This window comes from Oncorhynchus clarkii, chromosome 6 (genome assembly GCF_045791955.1).
Source record: "Oncorhynchus clarkii lewisi isolate Uvic-CL-2024 chromosome 6, UVic_Ocla_1.0, whole genome shotgun sequence".
In the NCBI taxonomy this organism is placed as follows: domain Eukaryota; kingdom Metazoa; phylum Chordata; class Actinopteri; order Salmoniformes; family Salmonidae; genus Oncorhynchus; species Oncorhynchus clarkii.
Genome location: NC_092152.1, coordinates 15,181,601 through 15,198,838, shown reverse-complemented (window position 1 = coordinate 15,198,838; position 17,238 = coordinate 15,181,601). Strand labels below are relative to the sequence as shown.

Below are 17,238 nucleotides of genomic sequence, written 5' to 3'. Positions count from 1 at the left end.
AGCTTGGAACGAGTCTCCACGGCCTGGGTACGACTCAACATGGCTTGAGATTCCCTCAAAGTCATTGACGTCGGAATCGGGGAAGGGCGTTGTAATGACATTGTCAATGGTCTGCTTGGTGATGGTGGCAATGGTAGTGTGTGGCTCTGTAGCAGCGGTTGTGTGTAGCGGGGTCACCTCCTCAAGATCATCTTCATGTGTTACCGGGGTGGGGCGAGGCGGGACCATGCTGGTTGAGAACATAGACGGAGTCACTGCTGTCTCAGCTGATTCTCCTGTCTCTGTGACAAGTTCAGAATTCAGGGTCTGAGTAGTGCTGCCTCTGTCCAGAGAAGAGAGCTCTGTTGTGGAACCAATGGGGGATGTGGCCAGCATGGGGGGGGGCGTGGTAGAACCCTCCACAGACACATCCACCCAGGTAGTCTGATTTCTCAGCTCCCTCCTAGCTGCGGACAGAAGAATAGAAATAGAGTGTATTACTGTCAATGAAATCCCCAGCACAAAAAAAAGTGCTTGAAACAAAAAGAACCAATGACCGACACATAAAAATTTGGTCAGGCCCAAAAATAGTTTGTTACGTAAGAGCGTGATTAATAGACAGTAAAATCATATCCCACTGTCTTATTTTTGGACCACTTAACTATTTAATCTGGGATCTTCCATTCTATTTCCAAACTACCCAGTTCCTGTCTGAGGCTCACTGGCTGGCACCAGAATGGTACGTTTGTCTTGGCTGTACCTTGCCAACTCACTCAATCTGCCAGATTTCACACAGCACTACCCACTTACAATACAGCACACACGCTGATGTATGGCACGACGCCAGTATAGACTTCACTATAAACCCTACAGTGAGTGTCCTCAGAAGACCCAGCCTCTATCATGACATCATCTCCCACAGCCGCAATAAGTCTAATAATGCAAACTCTGGAATAAAAGGAGAGCAACAAAAGAATGATTGATTAGCATTATTGGCTAATTGTTTATGAAACAAAGCAAAGTAATTCCCTTCAAAAGTAATTCCCCTTACTAAACTTGGGACTCATCTTACAACGTTCTAAATATACTTGCAGAGTTTATAATAATTTGTAACACTTGGTCAAAAGTGTTTCTTCTTGTGAGAAAACAACCAAATCAGAGTAAAATACCGGACATGGCTTACTAAATTAGTGTTGCCATGGCATTTGAGTGTAGGGCATGAAAGAACTCTGTGTTAACATGACGCTTAGAGACACAGCTGTAGTGTTTATCACTAGTCACTCCATAAATTCTAATTTTCTCTCCAAGAAATAATGATATTATTATGAAATTATTTTTTGACATGTTATGGAGTTGACAGTCCCTAGAGCATCAGTATTGGAAGCAGTTTGCCACCCCTGAGGTTTGTAATCATAACAAAGGTTCAAATTACCAAACAATGGTCATAAATTGTGTCTAGAAGTCCAGTATTATCATGTTGATCCACTCTGAACGTTCTTCCCCCCCATTCTCCCCACTAGCACAGGCTAGTTTCCCTAGCACAGGCTAGTTTCCCTAGCACAGGCTAGTTTCCCTAGCACAGGCTAGTTTCCCTAGCACATGCAGATACTGTAATGTAGGTGAGGTCATTTTCTAAGCTTTCCATTTTAAATGTTAAGACAAACTTAAGACAAACTTTGAACAGTAATTTTACATTTCCAACAGTGTCTATCAGCATGCATGTAGCCATTAAGTGTGAATTAAACAGTAGTGTAAAGTACTTAAGTAAAAATACTTGAATGTACTACTTAAGTCGTTTTTTGGGGTATCTGTACTTTACTTTACTATTTACTTTTACTTCACTACATTCCTAAAGAAAATGATGTACTTTTTACTCCATACATTTTCCCTGACACCCAAAAGTACTTGTTACATTTTGAATGCATAACAGGACATGAAAATGGTCTAATTCACTTATCAGGAGAACATCCCTGGTCATCCCTACTGCATCTGATCTGGCGGACTCACTAAACACATGCTTCGTTTGTAAATTATGTCTGAGTGTTGCAGTGTGCCTCTGGCTATTCCTAAATTAAGAAAATTGTGCCATCTGGTTTGCTTAATATAAGGATTTGAAATTATTTATACTTTTACTTTTGATACTTAAGTATATTTTAGCAATTACATTTACTTTGATATATTTTAAACCAAATACTTTTAGACTTTTACCCAAATAGGATTTAACTGGGTGACTTTTACTTGAGTCATGTTCTATTAAGGTTTCTTTACTTTTACTCAAGTACGACAATCGGGTGCTTTTTCCACCACTGGAATTAAACAGCACATTAACTTTTAGATGTCTTTTGTTGTAGTTTTGTGGATTAGCTCTTGCTTTTTGGTCTCTTTGTGCCTGTCATCGCACGGTCTCTGGGTTTACTGGTGTTGTTTGTTCCTCGCTGTGCTCCAGCTCCTGACTTCATGTGGCTACTGCAACTGCTCCTCCAATATTCCTATTACATAGGCTAATCAGAATTATGATCCCTCCCTATCAGCTTAAAGGTTAAGCTGCTAAGTGATCAAGACTATTCCTCCCAGTCTGGTCTCAGTGACTGGATCAAAGCTTGATTGTTCAGAAGGCACATCCTCGCTCGTTCTCTCCCTGTCCCTATGTCTGACTCACTCTCCCCCTCTCCCTCTCTCCCTCAGATATATATATATATACACACATACACACACACACTCCTCTCCTCAGCGGCGAGACAGGCTGTGTAAAGCAAATGACAGCTGTTCAGCATTACGTACTTTCCCTCCTTCTCTACCAGCTATCTCTGATGTAAGGTGTGAGACCATTTTTTCCCTAGCAGGAAAAACAGACCGTGGTCTGTCAGAAAGCAGAGGGAGTGCACTTTCTCACTGATGTTTGTGTGCTGTCACTGTTACTCGGTCCTTTGTTTTCTCCAGTCCAGGGACCAAATTATCCCTCCATTTTCCTCCTCTGCCACTCATCTAACTGACTAATGTTTATATAATGTCTATTTGGTGTTTTTGTATTCCTCGAAGGGGAAATGATGAAGTGTTTGAGTCAATGGAAAAGGGGGTACTTGAAAAGCACTTAGGTGAGAACAAAACCAAAAAGGGAGAGCTAAAAGGCAACACAGGGAGATCTAAAACGGAATACAGGAATGTGGAGGTAAGGATGCCCTCTTTATGTGACCTCCTAACCCTGTGACTTCTAGCGTCTCTCAGGGAGGCCCAATGGCCTGGCAGGGGGTGGCTTATCTAGCCGATCCTCGTTTAAAAAGATGGAATGGCTAGGTCAGAGGTCGGCTTATCTAGCCGACCCTCGTTTAAAAAGATGGAAAGGCCAGGTCAGAGGTCACCAAGGCTGACTGGTTTTAGAAGTCTGGTCAGTAGCTCCAAGTGAGTGTTACAGAAAAGGGGCAAACTCTGACAGCGGAAACGAGAGGAGAGAGGAGAAAAGAGAAAGATAAGGAGAGGAGAAACGGTGACAGACCTGTATCTGCACTTTCTTTTGGTGGCCAAGTCATTTGGCATCACCTGGAGATGTCATGTTTAGATAGAGTTTAAATAACTTGGATCAAATAAGTATATTACGTATTATATATATTTATTTTTTTACATCTTATATTTGTATAGTTTATGAGGTAGTATGTGACTGTTTTCTCTGCTCAACTGCACCAATGAAGTTATTCAAAGCTAGCCACAGAGAAAGAAAACACTAAATGTGCCCAGCCTTGAAGTAATACAGCTATTACAGCCAGACAAATAATGACTGTGTAGGACCCTCCAACACACCATTGGTAAATAAATCGTCCATTAGTATCAGATTGGGCTATGCATCAAGTAAAACACCCATCAGATTGGGCTATGCATCGAGATCAAAGGCAGCAAGAGTTTAGAGTCATGATTTCATTCTACTGCTATCCAATCCCAATTTAGTTGCTGAGGGCGGGACACAAAAGGACATACAATGAGGTGAGTAATTCACTGTAACGGGCTACATAGTCTATCTAGCACGAAACGAACAACGCTCTACATAGGGATCTGTTTTGTTGACAAAAGAAACATGAAAATTAACATGCAAATAAACCATACACTCAATACAAGGTGAGTTATACACAACATATTGAGAGTGGACTGTTTTGTAGACATTTCAGTATTTGTGTCAGAGAAGGTGCAGACAGGATGAGGATTGGTGTGTGGGAGTGAAGCAGCTGCACTCTAAAGGGGGGACACATCACAGCACTGTCCTTGACCAGAAATATTAAACATTCTCTGACCTCAGTCTGTGTCTGAGTAGTGTGCTCTGAGAGTACTCTGTTAAAATCCAAAAGGAACCCTTTCCACATAGATGCCTATGTATGTTTACCTGTAAAGCAGTAGGCTCCCAGCTGGGTGGAGGGTTCTGGGAAGCCAGTCTGGTTTCTGTAGCGGTACATGGTCCTGACGCCCAGTAGACCTCCACCGCACTGCATTCTGGGTACGGCGACGGGATGGCGAGCGCTACCGTCAGAGAGCCAGCCGTAGTCACATCTGTCCAGACCCTGTCTCCAGGCGGAGTGGAGCTGACCCGGCGACGCCAGTACGGCATTCCTGTTCTCACACTCCTTCTTCGCCTCCTCAAACGTCATCTTACGGGTCACAGGCGCATAGTACACCTCACCTGAAAACAAACAGGCATTACATGTAAATTGTGTCTTTCTAGAGAATGGGCATCAGGATGTTGTAATACAACTTATATGTGTGCTATCACTGACTATAGTGTTATCGCTAACTTTTTCGTCCTTTAAAAACCTGCTGCAGGCATAATATTGTGTGCTGTAGCTTGGAAAATAAATACATGTGACTCTGGATGACAACATAATGATGTTTGTTTCCCTGCCATGATACTAACGAGTATCACAATACTGGTATCATCCATAACAAATATGTCATTCCATTTTGACCATGGTAGCAGTGTCATGAAGATATAGAGCCATAACTATAAGCCAGTGTCAGTGCAGTGGAGGGCTCTGGGCCTAAACCTTCTCCCACTAATTCATTTAGGACTACAGTACAGCATTCATTCCATTATCCTGAGGTGGGCTAGCAATGCTGACTATGTGTTTTCACTATCAAAGACAGTCTGTCCCTCATGCCATTAAGTCCCCCACAGTGGGTGTGGCAGTCCATAGTTAATGTAGTCAACTTCATTACTCATCATCCAAAGTTGTTTTTAAAGATGTCAACACTTATTGATTATGTTTTCAATCAGCCTGGAGTGGAATCTAGTTCAAAACAAGCGACAGTGGGGATAAAAAAAAACTGCATGTTTTCAGTTAAGATTTGGGTGTAACGTTCACTGTCTTCTCAGAAGTTTCCATATGAATTGTCCCATACTTTAAACCTTACAGATTTACTGCCGTAAGTTTCGGACATCCCCAGTCGCAGTGTCTGGTGTTAAATTTGTCTTTAATAAAGCAGGCGTGAGACATATTAAATACCACAACACACAACTGTCTGTTTCTGTTCTGTTGCCATGTGTCTCAGTGTCAAGGGAAGTATACTCTGGCTTGCTAAACATTGAAAAATGTTCACTGAAAGTCTCAGAATCCATAAATATGCATTGATATGCACAGTAATACCATACAGAAACATTGTAGTATAAGGTATGACAGTGTATATACCATACAGAGGAAGTATGTATAAGGTACAGTATGACAGTGTACATACAATACAGGTACCATTTAAGATTCAGGATCAGGGGTGTTTGATGCTATTTCCTACTTCACAGCAAAATAAATAAAATAAAATATATATTATGCCTTCTTGAACATGTGAACTTTCATATGCCTGACATACAAATGTGTATGGGTTCCGTAAATATGAATAAAACATTTAAATTATGAGTTTAGCCAAGGAGAAAACACTGAGCTATATAGGGAGAAAGTTAGGACCCATGATTGGCTGAGATAATAGAGGGGGGACAATAGACAGACTACTTTCTGGAGGACAATGCCATGCTGACTCATGCGTTTAAATGTGGTTTTTTAAAGAGATGGGTGGGCCTAAGGCTTTAGAGGGCGTTAACAATGTTGAATGGGCATAAACAAAAAGGAGCTCTCTAGGAAGTGTGAAAATCATTCAAGGTCTGTTTTCTCCTACTTCTCTCCAAAGTGGGATAACAAGTTTATCCAATTTCAAAGAAGCATAACTTTTATCATGTTTCCCCCAACTGCAGTGTATGATATACAATTTTGAAGCTATGTTTCTGAACTTTCATAAAATGCATTAAAATAATGAACATTTGATATAAGCTCACCTTCCTAAATTCCGTCACAAATGTGTATTTGTGTACTGTGCATTATTGACATGCATACAGTGTATGTGCATTGTAAATGAGAGGGTTGAACTGTGAGCAGAACATGGTGAGGTACGGGTGGGGTGGGGTGCTGCTTCCTGGCTGACATTATACTGGAGTAACTACATTTGTTCCTCAGCTAGCCTCCATAACAGTGCATTAAGATCAACACTACTACATGTTAACTTGGCCAGGTCGCAGTTGTAAATGAGAACTTGTTCTCAACTAGCCTACCTGGTTAAATAAAGATTAAAAAATCAAATAAAAACCCTAATGGTATTATCATACTCCTTATGATCCAAGAGGAATTGACCTGATAATATCACAAGGAAGACACGTGTGCTACTTTCCCAGCATGAGTGGAGGAGTGACGTTAGCGCTCATAGACAAGTGATGGAGCACGCTGCGACTCACATTCAATTTGTCAGCAGGCTCAGCGTGAAGGATAAACACAGATAATAAAGTGTATTGGCCGCTCTCAGGCTTTCCCTTTATGGTGCCAGAAGCATTTAAAGCTCCCATCACCACATAGTTTCTGGTGTCGTTTTTAGAGCCTTTGTGAAGGAAGGAAGGATCTGGTCCAACATTAAGAGCCTGGCAGTTTGTCTCTTTTGATAGTTGTGCCTGTCAGGGGAATAACGTTTGGCACCATGCTGCTTGTCAAAGTTATGTAGAGTTACTGTAGCCTTCACTCATTCCTATTTACAGACTGCAAGTATGTTTTAACAGGCAACAAACAAAATAGAATCCAGTAAATATTTAGAGAGGAAATGCCTTGCCACATGCATTTACTTGCTTACAATACCAGAATAAAGACCTAAATTGGTACATTGCCAACTCTTTCCATCACCAGGTGTGTAGAAACCCATTTCTCCCCCTGACTAACATCAGTGTCGTTTAGCAGCTTGTCTGTGTATGGTTCCATTGGATGTGCTCATCTTAGTTTTCATTGGACGTACCACTAGCCGACCCTACATCCAACATGTTGTTCTCTTACCATCCAGCTTGTCCACATAACAGTAGACATCATAGGTCTCTGTGGCCTTCCTGGCTCCATACGTCCTCACCCCAGCCTTCCTCTGCAGGTTGCCATAGCAGCCAGGTCTAGGTCTGGTGATTGGGTATCTACACATGCAAACAGAAGATAAGATCACATCATGTAATTGGTCCCCAAAGGGAAAGGTGATTGCACCAGCTAACCTGTACATCATGTCATAAATGAGAAAGCCAGGGAGTCCGAATAGAGCTGGTACTGTCACTGGCTTAAACTCAGTATATGTCAGTACACATGCAAATTCAGACCAATGACAGCTATGGCAGAGAGGGTAAACTAAAGAGTTTTAGACTTCAGGCCCTGTAACAACCAGTTACCAGTAGCCTGGGAGAGAGTCCTTTTCTGATTTAGCCAATTACGTCTATTAACTTTTTGACAAAACAGAATAGAACATGGAAGATCATCTCACCTTACTGACAGATCTGCGATCCAGCCTGCATCACATTGGTCAAAGCCGTCATCATAGGCTGATTTAAGCTGGTCAAACGTGGCGATGGAGGCTCCTATGGTTTGGCAGGCCTGGACAGCGCTCTTGTAGTTCATGTTGTACCTGCTGGTGCTTGCCCGGTAGTGAAACACAACACCTGGGAACAAACACAAACACACAAACACACACACACACACACACACACACAAATGAGTTCCTGTGTAGAAAAGTGCTCTAGTAAATAATCTATTAATAATCAGAGTAAAAAACTGGGGGTCATGACTCTTGTCTAATAGCACACACGTGTGAAATAAATCGGGGTCTAATATGTTAATTGTGATGAGCTTAGATTAAGATGACTAGAACCCTCTGCAATGACCACAAATGAAGATAACACTGGATGATTTAGAGACGATACCATGACCCTGACTTCCCATATTTGTGGCAGTAGACTGACTCTGAAGAAATGAATGATAATTGCAACAAGTTGGAGAAATGGGTGGTTATGTCTCTGTGAAAGCCAAAGCGATTCCAAATCAACCCATCCCTGTTTTCAATGTCCCGAATATGAGTTATGTCTGCCAGATAATGTAACTCCCCAAATAAAGATTGAGAATATAGTCATATTAAATGATTGGGACACAGTTATCCTTCTACACAAAAATTAAGATTTACACCTCAGTTGCCATAGCTCTGGAACTGTTCTGCATAATATCCCACTTGGGACATAGACTGTAAACATGCCAAGATTCAAAATGGTATGTTGACATCAGTAACTGACCTTACTGTGTTTGTCTTTTATCAGATCATATCTAGTTTTCCTGGTGAGAAGATTAACTTTGCATGCCACTGTTTTCAATGAGAAACTGTTTCTTGCAAAACATTGGGAGAAAGAATGTTACACTAATACCAGATGTACTTCCTGATTAATGATTCCAACATGATTGTTTCCTGTGCTAAATCAAGGGGATAAAACAAGATGTCTTATTATAAGAGCATAGGGTCTCTCACCATTCAGGTAAAAAGGATGGGAACCATCAGCAGGCACCAGTATCATCAAATGCACACAATACTTAGGCCTATAACGTAGCTGAGTAACTCCTCCCTATGGCATAGCCACTCCAGAAGTGATGTGCCCCATATGATGATATATATAGAGTTGGGTGTCTCTAGCACAAAATGCAGGAAACCCCAAGTCTACAGTCGACACATGTGCTCCCTACTTTCATATTTACTGAATGACACATTGAGGGAAATTGCTTTGAATTGTTACTAATACATCTTTACCACTTCATTCAAAGGTTGGCTCATCCACTTCATAAGCTTATCAAACATTTTCTATTGTGAACTTGCCAAAGTGTCAATGTGCTTAGCAGATATTTTCTCCGGCAAAAGGGAATAGGCAGAGAAACTGACTATACAGAAATAAACAGATGACACCAACCCTTGACGTCGAGGTTGACCATGTCCTGCGTGTCCTCGATACCATACATGACCTCGCAGCGGTAGGTGCCGGCGTCGCTGGCTCGGAGCTTCACCATGGTCAGAGAAGAATCCCCCACATCCTCTGGGTGGCTGGGCACTGACACACGGTTTCTGTAGATGGAGCCAATCTTAATGATGCCATTTTGGGCCACCAGCACCGTGGATTCCTTTTCTCCATCCATCTTGGTCCATTTGATGCGCAGGTAGTCTGTGCTGGTGGGTGTTACTGTGCCATTGGCGTTGATGGAGGGCTTGGCTGTGGGCATATTGGAGAAGTGGCACGGCAAAACCACCTTCCCCGAGAGGGAGCCACTCACAGGCCTCATCATAGTTAACGTGTTGGATGCTGGGAAATATTTAAAACAAAAAAGACTAGGTAAGGCAGTTGAAAATGTATAGAGAGATTACTGAACAATGGCAAGTTTTTTCAGAGAATAACAACTTTAACTCTGGTGCAGTATCAGTATGGGTGATAAAGGACAACAACAATAAAAGCAACAAGAAACAATACATTGATTCAAGGTTGTTCCCTTCAACCACACTACCCAAGCTTTTCCTCTAGCTTAAAACATCTGTTAAATATAGTCTGGGACAAGCACTTCATAAAAAGTTAAACCTTTTATTCAAAGTTGAAACACTCTGCAAAGACTTCTAATTAGTCAAGCGTATTGCTAGTTTGCTATGAACCTCTTATTCAATAACAGACACAGAGGGTGTAACATTAAGTCCCAGACAACTAAAGGACATGCATCATAGCACCAAAGTAGCCCTTGGAAAGTCAAGCCTCATCCTCAAAACTATGGGTGGGGAGACTCCCAGTGACATACACAGAATGTGATGTATGGTCATAAAAATGTGTATGACATAAAATAGTCAAACAGGGAAGGCATGTCTGCAGCCTTAAAAGTTGTTCCACTACTATACTACCTGTCAGGAACCATAAGAAAAACTGATCCACTGTTCTTCCAGGCTATCAGAGCTAAAAATACACAATTGGCTGGTTTCCCAGACATAGATTTACCTTGGTTTTGGACTAAGGAGCACGTTCAACAGATAATCTACATTGACATGCTTTTAAATCCAGGATTAGGTTTAATCTGTGTATGGGAAACCCTATAAACTACGAATGATACTTAAAATGCAATGTCAAGTCATAAATTAAGAGTTTTCAAGTCATCAGAGTAAAAGCTATTATTTGGTCCACATATCTTAAAATATATTGTTACTCTCTCTCTCTATGAAGGCCAACACCGCAAAAAAAAAGGTTTGCTATGTGGGGCACAGCTACAGTATGACACAGCTATGACAGTTTATGAGCATCGCATCTGGTCTTTCTAAACAACTCAGACTTTCTGGCAGCAGGTCGGACAGGCAAACAGTCCTCTGGACCAAGGTTATTCACAATTCCCTCAAGTATTGCTTTTTATAAAGTAATCAACACAGAGTAACTCCCAGTCTCTGTTTATGTTCCGGTTAGAACCACACCACACACAGCGCACATCCTCACGATGCCAGATGCAATGCCATGGCAACGGGATGAATCACCCTTGGCCACCGCCACGGGATTATCACATTGAAGGGAATCAATGAACGCTCGGAGCAACGATGTACAGAATGCTTTGGAAGCGGTGTGGGACAGCCGTGAGCAAGGGCTCTAAACAGAGGGCCTTACTAGGGCTGAGAGGTGAAACCAGCTGTTTTAGCTGAATCCAGACAGGGACCTGGGCCTAATTGAAAGGTATCCTGTCTGTACAGGGTAGCCTGGTGGTTAGAGTGTTGGTCTAGTAACCGGAAGGTTGCAAGTTCAAACCCCCGAGCTGACAAGGTACAAATCTGTCGTTCTGCCCCTGAACAGGCAGTTAACCCACTGTTCCTAGGCCGTCATTGAAAATAAGAAGTTGTTCTTAACTGACTTGCCTAGTTAAAAAAATGTTTTAAAAAAAAAGGACCTGAGGTTCTAGCTGCCCACTGCTGCCCATCATAGGGCTGACCTTACTCTGCTTGCAGGGCTCACAGGCATTGACTTGGCGTTGTCTGTCTGCTTTTTTGTTGTTGATTGGGGCGAAACCTCATTGCTGTGAGACATGGATTTATTTATTTTTTTACATGTATTTATTTCACCTTTATTTAACCAGGTAGGCTAGTTGAGAACAAGTTCTCATTTACAACTGCGACCTGGCCAAGAAAAAGCAAAGCAGTTTGACATACTGTATACAACAACACAGAGTTACACATGGAATAAACAAACATACAATCAATAATACAGTAGAAAAATCAATATACAGCATGTGCATATGAGGGAAGATAAGAGAGGTAAAGGCAATAAATAGGCCATGGTGGCAAAGTAATTACAATATAGAAATTAAACACTTGAATGGTAGGATGTGCAGAAGATGAATGTGCAAGTAGAGATACTGGGGTGCAAAGGAGCAAGATAAATAAATACAACATGGGGATGAGGTAGATTGGATGGGCTATTTACAGATGAGCTATGTACAGGTGCAGTGATCTGTGAGCTGCTCTGACAGCTGATGCTTAAAGCTAGTGAGGGAGGTAAGTGTCTCCAGCTTCAGAGATTTTTGCAGTTTGTTCCAGTCATTGGCAGCAGAGAACTGGAAGGAGAGGCGGCCAAAGGAAGAATTGACTTTGGGGGTGACTAGTGAGATATACCTGCTGGAGCGCGTGCTACGGGTGGGTGCTGCTATGGTGACCAGTGAGCTGAGATAAGGCGGGGCTTTACCTAGCAGAGACTTGTAGATGACCTGGAGCCAGTGGGTTTGGCGACGAGTATGAAGCGAGGGCCAGCCAACGAGAGCATACAGGTCGCAGTGGTGGGAAGTATATGGGGCTTTGGTGACAAAACGGATGGCACTGTGATAGACTGCATCCAATTAGTTGAGTAGAGTGTTGGAGGCTATTTTGTAAATGACATCGCTGAAGTCGAGGATTGGCAGGATGGTCCGTTTTAAGAGGGTATGTTTGGCAGCATGAGTGAAGGATGCTTTGTTGTGAAATAGGAAGCTGATTCTAGATTTAATTTTGGATTGGAGATGTTTAATGTGAGTCTGGAAAGAGAATTCACAGTCTAACCAGACACCTAGGTATTTGTAGCTGTCCACATATTCTAAGTCGGAACCGTCCAGAGTAGTGATGCTGGACGGGCGTGCAGGTGTGGGCAGCGATCGGTTGTATATCATGCATTTAGTTTTATGTGCATTTAAGAGCAGTTGGAGGCCATGGAAGGAGAGTTGTATGGCATTGAAGCTCATCTGGAGTTTTTTATTATTTTATTTTACCTTTATTTAACCAGGCAAGTCAGTTAAGAACAAATTCTTATTTTCAATGACGGCCCACAGGGTAGCCTAGTGGTTAGTTAACACAGTGTCCAACGAAGGGCCAGAGGTATGCAGAATGGTGTCGTCTGCGTAGAGGTGGATCAAAGAATAACCAGCAGCGAGAGCGACATCATTGATGTATACAGAGAAGAGAGTCGGCCTGAGAATTGAACCCTGTGGCACCCCCATAGAGACTGCCAGAGGTCCGGACAACAGGCCCTCCGATTTGACATACTGAACTCTATCGGAGAAGTAGTTGGTGAACCAAGCGAGGCAATCATTTGAGAAACCAAGGTTGTTGAGTCTGCCAATAAGAATGTTGTGACTGACAGAGTCGAAAGCCTTAGCCAGGTCGCTGAATACGGCTGCACAGTAATGTCTCTTATTGATGGCGGTTATGATATCGTTTAGGACCTTATAACAGTAATTGTTACTGTCAACCATATAAAAACTAATTATATTTTCACATACACCGGATAGATACAGTGAATCTGTTGTTTTAACAGGTCAGCAAAGGAAGCACGGCACCCCTGGAACAGATTAGAGTTAAGTGCCTTGCACATGGGCACAACCACAGATTTTTCACCTTGTCGGCTCAGGTATTTGAACCAGCAAACTTTCGGTTACTGGCCTAATGCTATAACCGCTGGAATATCTGCCACCCAAAGCACAATACTTTCCAATTGACTTAGTACCAACAAGTGTTTTTGACTAATTGCCTACCTGAATTGTGCTGAAACACATGCATGGGTCATTCCTCAAAATAAGTGCATTTTGTATCGCTTTGATGTTTATATACGCTTGAAGTCGGAAGTTTACATACACCTTAGCCAAATAGATTTAAACTCAGTTTTTTACAATTCCTGACATTTTATCCCAGTAAAAATTCCCTGGCTTAGGTCAGTTAGGATTCCCCACTTTATTTTAAGAATGTGAAATGTCAGAATAATAGTAGAGAGAAATATTTCTTTCAGTTTTTATTTCTTTCATCACAATCCCAGTGGGTCAGAAGTTTACATACACTCAATTAGTATTTGGTAGCATTGCCTTTAAACTGTTCAACTTGGCTCATGCACACATGACCTAAGTGTGTGTAAACTTCCGACTTCAACTGTATATTAAATTAAGTGCCCTTTAATATAGACCCCATGGAAAATTCAATAAAGGCTTGCTAAAGTTCCAAAATTCAGCATTTTGACATGTCCCTCTGTCAAAACCTGTGCCACTTCTAGGAGGATTTTAACCCACTTAATCCCAAAACGTCTCCCAATTCCACTGTCACTGTGAAGCCCTGGTCATTTTGTTGCTTTGACCAAGTCATATCTGAAGATTATTATTTATTTAATGTGATTAGTGATTCATTTACGCATGTCCCTTATTTTAAGGACAACCATGTTATGTGAACTGAACTCTCACTTTAATATGGTGAAACTAATCATTTTTTAACAAACTCACACATACAGAAACTGTACAGAGAGAGAGAGAGAGAGAGAGAGAGAGAGAGTATTATTATTAATAGTAGTAGTAGTAGTAGCCTGTAGTAGTAGTAGTAGCAGTAGTAATAGTAGAAGTAGAAGTAGTAGTAGGCAACACTTACCGAACCCAGATGCACTTTGACACAGGCAGTATAACCAGAGGATATGTTTTATTTTCAGTATCATCTTGAACCTGAAGGTAGGAGGGAAACACAATTAATTAACTGATTGTTGTGAGACACCAGCCTTCTGCTATAAGGTCTAGCAAGATACACATTCCTCATTCATTACAGTGATGCGTCCATTGACATGTCAGCATGTTCAAATGTGAGCGATAGCGGTGGACCAACAAAATTAGGTAATTGTTACAGGCGAACTCCAACGGATCGATTAGAAAATATAATCCTGATAGCGGTTAATGGAATGGTTCTGTCCGTCCCCGTTTCTGCGGTGTCACTCTACAGCCCAGAACGAGTGTCAAGCGGCTCTCTCTTGCTTAGCATGATGCCCCGGTGGTCGCTAAGGACAATTTGTCTGTCTTGTCACTTCCTCCGAATGTGGGTGGTGGGATTGAGAACCCCATGGAGGTAGCCTCCTGTTGGGTCAAATCACAAATGTTTGGGGGGAAAGGGGGGACGCTCAACAGACTGGCTGTAAGTGGCCTCATTTAATGTGCACCTCGGCAATGTAAACACGAGTGACAGGTAAATCAGTTGGAACTGTTACATTATAGCCTCTCGGTCGGCTGGGCACGTTTCCCGACGTGAAATGAAAAGGTAATAAATGTTTCTGATAGCAGGCACTCGGTTATTTGAGTTGATTGTGGGAGAGAGTTCAGGGCGGGTAGGCTGTGTGACATGTTCGTCTAGAGGGGCTGGGTTGGCTGGCTGACTGGCTGACTGTCCTGATTCAATACACTCCACCCTAACAACAGTAATTCAAAGAAAAAAAGAATCTCTGGCGGCTGGTTACTTTTTTACCTTATTTTTTGTTGAGGGGAGGGGTAGTCGATGAGTTGCCAATTCACATTGACCATGTATTAATCTAAAACATGTCTGTTTGATGTAACGCTCCGCGTTCTGTCAGCTTGCTCTATCATTAACCTCGTTTCCAGGCTCAATTGCTAGAGAGAGCCGGCTCGGTTGGGTGGACGAGATTACTCTCTCATCGACCAGTGAATGTCTAAAGCGACTCAAACTCAATTTGGCTAGACTTCCCTATACCACTGGATAGGCTAACAGCGGTAACCAATGGCACACAAATAGGCTTACAATAGCCTAGTGTTTGTAATGCTTTCTCGAGTTGTGCATAAAAGCGCATTGCAATAAATGTAGACTATACACTTGTTTAAATCCCCAAGAACTTTCCTTGTTATGAGTTTGCTAAAATGTGAAACATTGATTATTTTCACTGTCAACATTTCCCACTATCACATATATATATATATGGACACCTGTGGGCTACCTAATGTAAATGTCACATACATTTAATCAGGACTTGATATGACCAATATCGTTAAAATACCAACTTTGAGAAAGGTGATGCATAACTGAGTGAAACTGGTTCACCTGTCAGACTACAAATCTCAACCGTCGTCTACAGAAGAAGAACAAACATTTGGTGTCCAACAAGTGTGGACAAAATGTGAACTGTGGGCAGTGGTGTACCGTACTTAAGTAAAAATCCTTCGTAGTTTTTTGTGGTATCTGTACTTTACTTTACTATTTAAATTTTGGACAACTTTTACTTTTACTTCACTACATTCCTAAAAGAATGATGTACTTTTTACTCCATACATTTTCCCTGACACCCCAAAGTACTCGTTACATTTTGACAGAAAAATGGTCCCATTCACACACTTATCAAGAGAACATCCCTGGTCATCCCTAATGCCTCTGATCTGGCGGACTCACTAAACTGAGTGTTGTAGTGTGCCCCTGGCTATCCGCCAATACATTTTTAAAAAAAATGTGCCTTCTGGTTTGCTTAATAACAGGAATTTGAAATGGTTTATACTTTTACTTTTGATACTTAAGTACATTTTAGCAATTCCATTTACTTTTGATACTTAAGTCTATTTAAAACCAAATACTTTTAGACTTTTAGTCAACTAGTATTTTACTGGGTTACTTTTACTCAAGTATGACATTTAGTACTTTTTCTAACACTGACTGTGAGTTACACAGACAAGGTATTTAAGGACAATACAACTTAGTCTACAAATATGCATGCACTGAACTGTTTGTCCAATGAAGCTATCATCCGCAAAGGATGCTCAAATAGAATGTAAAAATAAATGTCTAACTAATTATTGTATCCCTGGTCCAAGAAAATGTATAGGCCAATAGAGACATAAAATATGATACGATTTTTTATAAGACATAAAGGCTCATACATGCTTATAACAAGTTATAAAGCATTATACCTGGATGCTTTAAGTAAAGACGTACTAATATATAGTATAATAAAATAACTACAAACATTACCTTAAACAAAGTTTTAACTCCATGAAATATAGAAAGAGAATCAGTTTATATCCTTGAAATTCCAGTTACTCCCAGTGTAGTCATGCGTAAAAAGTGGCCAATAAATATTTGATCTGAAAGTCGGTCACTAAGCACTTATTTCCCGGGTGCGCCGATTTTCTCCAATCACTGCTTCTGTGGTGCAGTGTCCCACTCCAGTATGTTGCTTGTTCTGATCCGGGCAAGAGCAACCAAGAAGTGGTAGCCGGCTGCAAGTTCAAATTCTCTTTACACCCACTGTTATTTCGTCACTGTTGGAGAGGAGGGGCCCACTGCCCATCCCAAAAAATTGTGGACACCTTTGGGAGGGAGGAAAAAAAACATAATTAGACCCTTTGTCTAACACGAACATCCTCATCCAATAACGTTGTTGCTACACCATATAATTCACTTGCACTGGTCAGACCGTTGTCAATGAAACCATTTAACTTTCCATTTGGAACCCAGATGTACCCATGCGTCAATTAAATTAATCAATACAAAATAATGATATGTTTCTGTTCAATATTCAAATCACTAGTCAGAGCCATCATCTTTTTTCCATACTTTGATCCAAGAAAATACTGAAGATGATGGATTCCTTTGGAATAAAAGGGTGTCCAAAATGATGCTACCTAA

The 17,238-nt window shown here is 41.4% G+C and overlaps 1 protein-coding gene across 1 annotated transcript in view; it reads right to left on the bottom strand.

Annotated features, from left to right (window-relative positions):
- Nucleotides 1-16,774, bottom strand: part of LOC139410656 (brevican core protein-like) — a 61,267-nt gene extending 44,493 nt beyond the window's left edge. Inside the window, exons 1-6 of the mRNA XM_071156020.1 lie at nt 16,582-16,774; nt 14,218-14,288; nt 9,245-9,631; nt 7,783-7,957; nt 7,317-7,444; nt 4,349-4,642 (exon numbers count right to left, since the gene is read on the bottom strand). Coding sequence (XP_071012121.1) covers nt 4,349-4,642; nt 7,317-7,444; nt 7,783-7,957; nt 9,245-9,631; nt 14,218-14,288; nt 16,582-16,604 — 1,078 coding nt within the window. The 5' untranslated portion in view covers nt 16,605-16,774. The remainder of the gene's footprint in view (nt 1-4,348; nt 4,643-7,316; nt 7,445-7,782; nt 7,958-9,244; nt 9,632-14,217; nt 14,289-16,581) is intronic.
- Between the last annotated feature and the right edge of the window lie 464 nt (nt 16,775-17,238).